The sequence below is a fragment of the Amborella trichopoda genome, chromosome 3 (genome assembly GCF_054954075.1).
Source record: "Amborella trichopoda isolate Santa Cruz 75 chromosome 3, AtrichopodaSantaCruz75HAP2 v2.0, whole genome shotgun sequence".
Classification (NCBI taxonomy): domain Eukaryota; kingdom Viridiplantae; phylum Streptophyta; class Magnoliopsida; order Amborellales; family Amborellaceae; genus Amborella; species Amborella trichopoda.
Genome location: NC_142338.1, coordinates 47,547,600 through 47,556,964, shown reverse-complemented (window position 1 = coordinate 47,556,964; position 9,365 = coordinate 47,547,600). Strand labels below are relative to the sequence as shown.

The 9,365-nt window shown below is 34.8% G+C and overlaps 1 protein-coding gene across 2 annotated transcripts; it reads right to left on the bottom strand.

The window, feature by feature from the left end:
- Window positions 1-798: 798 nt before the first annotated feature.
- On the bottom strand, window positions 799-8,446 carry SKL2 (shikimate kinase like 2). 2 transcript variants are annotated; one of them, XR_016051383.1, is made up of 8 exons: window positions 8,124-8,446; window positions 4,674-4,864; window positions 4,279-4,473; window positions 4,124-4,185; window positions 3,523-3,616; window positions 2,780-2,898; window positions 1,709-1,885; window positions 799-1,127 (listed from the first exon to the last, which is right to left on the bottom strand). XR_016051383.1 is itself a non-coding variant. In XM_011628629.3 (8 exons), the coding sequence occupies exons 1-8, from the start codon at window positions 8,415-8,417 to the stop codon at window positions 1,009-1,011; spliced, it is 1,224 nt and encodes a 407-aa protein (XP_011626931.1). In that variant the 5' UTR covers window positions 8,418-8,446; the 3' UTR covers window positions 799-1,008. The 2 variants fall into 2 exon arrangements, 1 of the variants encoding a protein (XP_011626931.1); XM_011628629.3 differs by having other exon boundaries at window positions 3,523-3,589.
- Between the last annotated feature and the right edge of the window lie 919 nt (window positions 8,447-9,365).

The following is a 9,365-nucleotide window of genomic DNA, read 5'->3' as shown; positions in this document are numbered from 1 at the left end:
CTACCCTCATACCAGACCACAAACAAATGAAAAGAAATGAGTAGAAAAGAAAAAGACAAACGCACTTTTCATTGAAGTTCATTACAAATCCAGCTTTCCCTACTTTAGGATTGTTTTATTGGATAATTAGTAAGACCTGGGCGCAGCACGAGCATAAAAGAATATCTAGTCTTATACATCACGTGTAAGGAACCATTGACTATTCATTTTTGACGTTCTCATATCAAACATTCGCTCTCGAAAAATAATGGCATTTATACAAATGAGATCAGATGCCAAACCACCAAAAGAAAACCCATTCTCTAAACGTTGTAGTTTCTATAAGCTTGCAACCTTAAACAATCCATTTAAGGCGCACCTCCAAATACCAAATTTGATCATGTAATTTTGGTGTAAATTATTTTTTAGGATTATGTGAAAATTTATTTTCATATCTAATTATAAAATTTTAGCCTCCAAAAATTATTAAAATCTAGTAGATCTATAAACATATGAATATCTTGAAAATGGATGGTCCAGATAATATATTGTAAGATGTACTATTTTTAAGACTCAAAATCTTTTTTTCTTTTCATATTCATGCATCTCAACGTCGAGATGATCAATTAGAGAGTTTTTCAATATTAAAACAACTTTTTCCGATGGATTTTTGAGGTACATCTTTAATTCTACATTTTAAGGTTGCAACCTTCTATAAAGTTTTTCCTTATCTAAAAGCTCTGCCGACTTAGCAGTTAGACCGTAAAAGGCATAATATTGAGCATCCTATGTTCAGGTTTTAGGTCACAACATAAAAAAGAAGAAAAGAAAAGCACGATCTTCATTATCATAAAGAATTAGTAGCATCACCACCCTGTGCACACCATTCACTACTTCCAAAGCCAATAGTAAATTCACTCCATTAATTCCATCTGCTATTTTCACAAGAGGCATATCATTTGCAGAATCACAGTACAGAAGCTTCATTTATCGGAATTTTGCTTTGATAGTTTTCTTGAAGGTGTTCCATTATACTACTTGTTGCGCAAGAGATTGATGATCCTCTCCACTTGATGGATCCCAGCCGGGTGGTTTGATATTAGGCCAATCACCTCGACAACCCAATCTGATGTAAAGACTCTTCTTCCCTACAAGGGTTGACATTAGCAACTCTGATATCTAAAGAACGGTGATTTGATCGTAGTTTAAATTATGAAAATGCTTGAAGTTATGAGATATATTAAAAAAAGGATGAAAAGAAAATATATACCCAGAGATTTCTGAGCTTCAAACGAAATTACTACCTGCCTAAAACAAATGGTGGAATGAAAAGTTTGAAAACGTGTAGATTAATAATGAAATTTGCCACTCATTAGTCATTAGGCAACTCATTGAAACAAGGATTTTCTTGGCAATGCAACTCTTAAGATGTTATAAAAGGTCCTGATGCTAAGTTATAGAAAGCAGGGAAACTCTCATAAATAGGGAAAAGTCATAAAATAAAGAATTTCTAAATAAAAATAAGAAATACTTTTGCATATTTTATAAATCTAAACTTCCCTCAGCACCTTTCCTTTAAATTACAAATTCTCATGATCTTGCAGAAAAGATCTTTTCTATTTGGCTTGAAATATACTGATACTTTGCACGATATTTTAATTCATTTTATTTTTTTATGGCAATTTTGGTCACACAAGTGTAACATTCATCAAGAATGATATGTTGGAACCTGGAAGCTTCTTATCAGTTAGAATAAGTTGTTTAAGTGCACTTAGACAAGCTTGAGCAGCCAGTCGAGCATGCTCTGGTTCCCATCCACCGAGCTTCACCACCACATCTGCATTTGAGTAAGCTTGGCTACCTTCTTGCTTCTCTCTAAGAGCCTCGTCCTTGGCAGAGGCTTCATCTACAAACAATTTACAATAATTAGTAAAATGACAAGATAAGAGTCATGAGGACCCTATGGGAGTTTGGCTTGGGATGGACAAAGTAATACTCGATAATCCAGAGAATAAAGTAACGAGATATAGCTGAATCCATGAATGCTTTAAATTTTCTTGATAATATGATGCACACACTCTCTCAGAGAAGAAAAAGAGAGAGAAAAGAGAGTTTGGGCAAGTGAGGATGGTATGCAGATAAAGTGTTCAATTGGCTGAAGGATGATCAGTTTGCTTTTGGACCCAATTCAGCTACATATTAGAAATGGATTGTCAACTGATTTGACCATTGATAATTCTGAAAGCATTATGGTTAAAAGTAAATGAACCCAACACTAGAAATTAACTGAAGAGAGCAAAAATGATTTTCTTACAAAATGACGATGTATGAATTTAAACCAAATGTAATCTGAATAAAGTTGAACTTGAGCAAACTTTCAAAATTTAGCACTCTCCTTTTCCCCTATAGAAGTTTGAGATCGAACTCCTAATAGGGGGAAAAAAATAAAAAAGGACCAGACTGTATCAAATGTGCCTTAGACCATAAAAAAGAGCGATCACATTTCTGATAAAGCATGATTCTCATTGCTTTCTTTATGCTACTTACATGACATTATTCCGGTCCATTAGCTGTATGGTGCCCTATACAAAACTAATAACTTACTGATCAATGAATAGATTGCAGGGGATGTCAGAACTGTGATCCTCTTTTTCAGCCATTCCATATGTCTTAATAAATATACCTATCATCTATTAAAATTGATATTCTTTGCAGTGCATTCTTGCAGCACTGCACAGGTCTTATAGGTTTTACTTGAAGAAGTGATGCAAGGGATGAGCTAAAGAAAACTGCTTCTTACCCAAGGCCTGAGATCGAGATAACCATACAGTGAATCCAGCATGAAGGTGCCTCCACTTATCATGCCCTCTGGCTGCTCCTTGCTTGCCCCCTAGTGTTGCAACAACAGCACGTACATGGCTGCACCATCATAGAAAGTGCATTTAAGGGGCTATTCACTTGCTAATCAAGCCTTGTTTAGAAACAAATACATAATTAACAGAAACCCAAATCTTACAACTTAGAAAACCAAATCTTACAACTTGGAACTTAGGTCCCCAGTCAAATTTTTTCTTTTCACTAAGTTAGACAGGTACCCAGTCAATTCTTTTGTTTCTTTCCCCTGCTACTCTTGCCCAAGCATGCTCAACTGTAGAGATCTGATGCAGTCTGGTGCATTAGGGCAAGTCTTTTGACTTTAGCTAGTTTTAGTGAATTTCTTCCATGAAAGTTTTTGGGAAGAAAATTAAAATTATAGCTTAAGACTTACCCAGGTCGTAGAAAGACTCCACAAATACTTTGACAATCTAACCATAGCGACATACAACCATTTTTTCTTTTTGGAAAATATCTTGAATACTATCACAGTTTTTCTAATGATTGGTTCCTTGCAATTACAAGATTTCAAAATTTACTTTCAGATAATTTTCCTACATTTTTTCTCTAAAATATTATGCTTCAAAGTAACCACAACTTTATGTAAGAAACATCTGTATAAACGCGAAATTCGAATCAACATAAGGAAAATGAAATATCTAGTCTTACCTACTGAGACTTTCGAGTACTGCACTCTCCGCTTCTGCCACAGAATCTGGCCCTTCTCTAATCACCCCTGGAAGTGATCACATTTATTAATGCACTGCAAGATCGAGGTACAAGGTTATCGATAACTGTTTAGTCACATCTAGATGGTGGATTGTCAAGAAAAGCTCTAAATTCTTAATGTCACTCTTTCATTTTGGGTTAATGACTGTTTATAGCAATGAATAAAAGTAGTATCGCAAATAAACCCAAATCATTTCAGTTCAAAATAGTAACCTATTGTATATTTTGTTTCTTGTTTTTTTCTTTTATATTATTTCTCTAGAATTCATCTATAAAATACAGGACAACAATGCCATACTTACAACAAAATAGGACATACTATATACAGAATTATTTCCTGGGCATTTTGAATTTTACAGTAAACCAAAACCACAGCGATGAAAGGTCTCCATGAGAACCTAAAAGTGAACTGAATAAATCCAGACTTCCCTCAAGAACCTAAAAGTTGACCTTTGACCTCAATGCAACATAAACGTATGGCATCCTAATTAGCTAATAATGTTTGAAATAGGACACAAGCTTTTTGCAAGCTTCAACTCACATGAATCAATTGTTCTCTGCACATATGTTTCCAGTAGTTCACTGGTGCTCAAAGGAGTATACCTACAGGAACCAAGAGAACCCTTTTATTTGCGTACTTTGTTAACCACATATATGTCCTCAAAAAGCTTTTATTTTGGAAAATGAACTTTATACTTAAGACCAACTGAAAGCTCTTTAGCAACTTCATGATTAATATCAGTTGAGTCCCCAACAATGTAAACCGATGTGCCTTTCAAGAGAGTGATGGCTCCAGTAGAGAGGGATTCCCAATTCTCCATGATATCTGGCCATTTCAAATCACTGTCATGCTTCTTAAGGTTGACAACTAGTTGGTCCTCGTCAATATACCTGTAACAATAAATATCTGTTGTAGTAAAAATAGAACAACAATAGATTAAATGATTAAATAATGATACACTTTATGGGTAGTGAAACGCATAAAAACTAAAGGTAAACTATACCATACACAGCCAATGTACAATTATCATACACAAGTTGTGCATGGTATACGTTTCCAAATATAAGTTCATGTAAGCCATCCAACAAACCAGATAGTTTCAGAAGGTTTTATTGTCCCATATAGATTAGCAATTTCCATCAGAGTTGTAAAGGATCCAGTAGCCTGAACTCTGATCGTTAAGGAGCTTTCATGGACATCAACAAAGAGATCTCTGGAACTATGGACAGTTTGGCCACTCAATGGCAAACGCAGTTCTAGTTCTGCACCACCATCGGAGAACTGTACAATATGTTCATGTCATAAAATGCAATGTCCCATAAAATGAATGTAAATTTGAGACATAAAATTTTCTAACAATGACAATGTTGTATGAAATGAATTGATAAAGGTGTCAACAAGTTGATCACTATAAAATTTGAGGCCCGAAGCAGGCAGTAATTTGATTTTTATAAGGTGTTTCATGAAAGAGAGAATTCACAGGAAGTACAATTCAAATTCATTCACAGGAAGTACAATTCAAATTCATGATCTTTCAGCATACAAGAAAATCTGCGAGATCCACTATCACAATACTGGACTTGCAATTATTGATATAACCACTTGTAAAAGAATTATTGATGATAATAACAATTGTTATTTGGATGATCAGGCACCGAACCAACCACATTGATGCTTTTGTTAGAACAGGCAGTTCACCATTTAATACATTTTTCTTCCTTTAGTTGGTGAGACGGCTGAGACCAGTTTTGGTCACTTTTGGAATATAGTTCTGAATATTATTTCACTTCGCACATAAAGCTAAATATGAATAATACGATAATTCATATTGTTTCTTGCTTTGCTTTTGGTGTTTTCTCGAAGCAATAATTAAATGAAGTGATGGAAGTGGCTACTAATAAGAGGCCTAATTAATAGCATACTAAAGGTAGCAGATACCAATCACAAAACTATAAATTGTAATCATAAAAAAACAAAGAAAATAATGCTGAGCTCACAATGGCTCAAAAACTCTAAAAAAGCCAGCTTTCAAATTTGCACATGTAAAATTTACACTACACTGATTTCCACAATAGGCTATAGAACATCACCATTGATACTTTTTTGTTCCTTTTGTGGGTGTGCTGGCTTAGATTGGTTCTGGTCACTTTTGGAAATAGAGTCCTGAATATTATGATTATTATCTCACTTCGCACATACAGCTAAATACGACCGATTCAATAATTCATATTGTTTCTTGCTTTCCATTAGGTGTTTTCCCTAAGGAATAATTAAATGAAGCAATGGAAGTGGTTAATAATAAAAGGCCTCATTAAGTGTATACCAATTGCAGCAGATACCAATCACAAAAATGTTAACCATAAAAAAAAAAAAGCTGAGCTCATAATGCCTCAAGAATTCTCAAAGAACCAGCTTTTTTACGCACATAGAAGATATGCAATACACTGATTTCTATAATAGGTTATAGAACTTCATCAAAATATTGTGTTCGAGCCAGTTCTGTAAGTTATGCTTTTAAAATATTTCCCTTCTATCATCAATGAAGCCACAGAAAAGCCACCATTTTTTGACTTTTCGAAGAAATTAATGTTCATCTATACCAGCAGCCTATCCCACATGTTATGTCTCATTCATAATATATCCACCTGTAATGTACCATGCCATTCATGATTTCATTTATCAAACGTGCCATACTTCTCATTTTCCCATAAAGTTATCTATTAATATGTTTCATCTACTTAATGTATATGAGCTGCTGAGAGAAACATAATATGCCAATCCACTAGTCTCTCCAAGCCAAAGAAACAACTGATCAACCTTTCCTTTTTTCGTTTTTGCTGGATAAGTTAGGAAGCAAACCTCGAATGTTAGAGTTGCCACCCTTATGTGAACTTCTATTCCCATGAGCTGAGCACCTCTCTAAACCAGAGAAACTAAAAGTCTGTTTCACATAATGATGCTGCAAACCATGTTTCTACAATAATGTCAGCCTTTTACGCATGTTCTTTGCACTAATAAGATTCCTAGATACTATCTTCTTTTGAAACTTCATCTCCCTTTCCCGTTTCTCCGTTACATTGCAAATGCTTAAGGAAGTCAACGTTCTCTTTTTTCTTATTTGCTCTCTTCTTCTTTAGGTGAGACAAGTATGCAGTTAGGTGGGGCTTTACTATTGTGAACTCACAACCAACATATACATTCTACAGGGAGGAATTATTGCCAAGAGGATACTTCCCCACTTCCAACAAAAATATTTGGCCAATAACAGTTAAAGCCAATAGGAAATATAGGACAAATCATATAATCTGGGGCAGTGATTAAAACTCATTTACAACTAGGGAAAACTCATCAACTCGACTCTCCCAATTGCTTAGTTTTATTTTAACTGAAAAACTCAGAACAGAGGTTTTTGATTATGTACAATCTTTTTGTGTTGTTTGGACACGAGTGACATTTTTCGATGTGGTAGGAATGTGGTTTCACTAGGTCACAAGTTGGGTTGGTATTCCATTACGAACACTTTTTTATTTTTATAAAATTTTTAATTCGGGTTAGTTGACTCTGTTTTGGCTAGTGACCAAGTCAGCCACCAAGTTCAAGTTTTTGAGCACTCGTTTGGTTACGGTGCAAACCATAAGTTTCCTAGATTGTAGAGTAGTCAATGGTTGAGGGCATCTTTTCATATGTAGATCAACTGGCTTCATCCATATAGCAGGATTCTCAATTGTACACATTGCAAGTGATTATTTTACAGAAGTTAAATGGTGCGGGAGTAATTTTGCTCAATTTCCCACCAAAATCTTCTATAGAATTGTTCAAGGGTATTGAATGAAGGTACAAGAAAAAGCTATTCAGTTGCACAAATCTCCCAAGTACACATCCCAGAGGACGATCTGATCCCATTTATGGAGAAAGAAACTTCTCTTATTCAGATTTTCTCTTCAGTGTCTCCCTAAACCCCTACACAAAAAGCATATGGGCATAACAACTTATAGGTGTGCTTCTTGTTCAAGAAATTCTAAAATACCTTAAATATTATAAGCTAATTCCAAAACTTACACATTGTCCACATTTCAGGACCTAAAGTTTTCACCAATTGACTTCGCTCAATAACCACATTTCCAATTTTTCAGCTCTTCACCTGATCAGTTCATGTCTTTAATCAAATTAATTGAGGTAAAACCAAATACCCAACATGAAAAAAAAAACACCTAGAGAAATCCAAGCCTTACTGGCACATGAAGTTCAATATGAAAAAGAATAACTTCATACCCAAAAAAAAGTAGTTCAGTTGAATTGTGCAGATATACTTTTCAATAAATAAAAAAAGAAAAAAAGAAAAAAAGAGATACACATTAAGAAGAAATAGAAAAAGTAAAATAATTACTGTAAAAAATGTACAGGATCCAATCAATATAATAATTATAGAGGCATAATAAAAAAATGATACATACCCATCAGAACTATAGGAAGAAAAAAGGGGAATGATAGTTGAACAAATAAAAGTAGCAAACCTAAAGGAATTCATTTGATAACATACCTCATATTCTGCAGTTTTTAGAGAATTTGGAGAGAGAATGGAGTTGGGTTTGGTCCCTTTTCGACGGTAGAAGAAGCCAGTCTTTGGGTGACGAGTAAGAAATGGTGAATACAGAGAAAGGCCACGTTTGAGATAGAGAAAATTGCAGAAAGAAGTTTTCGAGAGAGATAATTGAGATTGGAGGTTGTGTCTTGGGGCAGTACTAAAGCTGAGTGGAGAGGAGAGGGAAGGAGCAGCTCCCGCCATTAGGATTTGGGAGTAGCGAGAAACCGAGCAACTAGGGAGCCACTTCATTTATCCATTTTGCCGTCTCCATTCACTGTAAATTACCAAAAAGTTTGGAATGTTTAAAAATGATGCCATTTACTTTGAAACAAGGGGTTCACAATTCCTTCAACCGTTTGATGTGGAATTTGATTGCTCGATGTCTTACAAAGTTCGAATTTTTTTTTGAAAATAAATGGGGCTACTCAACTTCACATTCAATGGTCAAGATTATTGTGACTATCTTGTATCAAAATAAATGAACTCATTCTATACTTTCCTAAAAGGTATATGAGATTGCGGTCCTAAACAATCAAATTAAAACATACTTAAAAAATTAAGTGAAAGAAATTGTTTGGATGCTAAAAAAATCCTCAAATCTGATCATCTCGGTTTTGAGATACATGAACATAAAAACCAAATAAACTTTGAGTCTTGAAAATAGTGTACTTTGTAATATGTTGTTTTAGACTATCAATTTTCAAGATTTTCAAGTGTTCATAAATTTGCTTGATGTGTATTATTTAGGTTTGAAATTTCATAATTGAAGATGAAAATAAATTTTTACGCCATCATAAAGATTTTCTATGTTGAAACGACATCTTTCATCATTTTTTGAAAGTGTGCCTCACTTTGACTCCTCATCCAATACAAACCACACCTATAAATTATAGGGATGGTAATGAGTTTGGTAGTTTGGTTCCACCGTGTCCCATAGACCGTAAAAAACTAGGTCTTATGAGGGCTGAACATCCACGGCTTAGGGATAGAGCTCAGTTTTCCTTTTTCTTTTATCTCTTATATTTTTTTGATTTTATTAGGCTTGGCCTGACCCGGTCTGGCTTGGTCTTGTAGGGCTAAGGTCAGGCCCTCTATAGTCCCATCAAGATCAGGCCATGCTTCGACCGAGCTTTTTCGGACTAGAGCCAGGGTTGGCCAAGCCCATCTCTTATCCTAAATTTTGGAGTCCCCTGATCA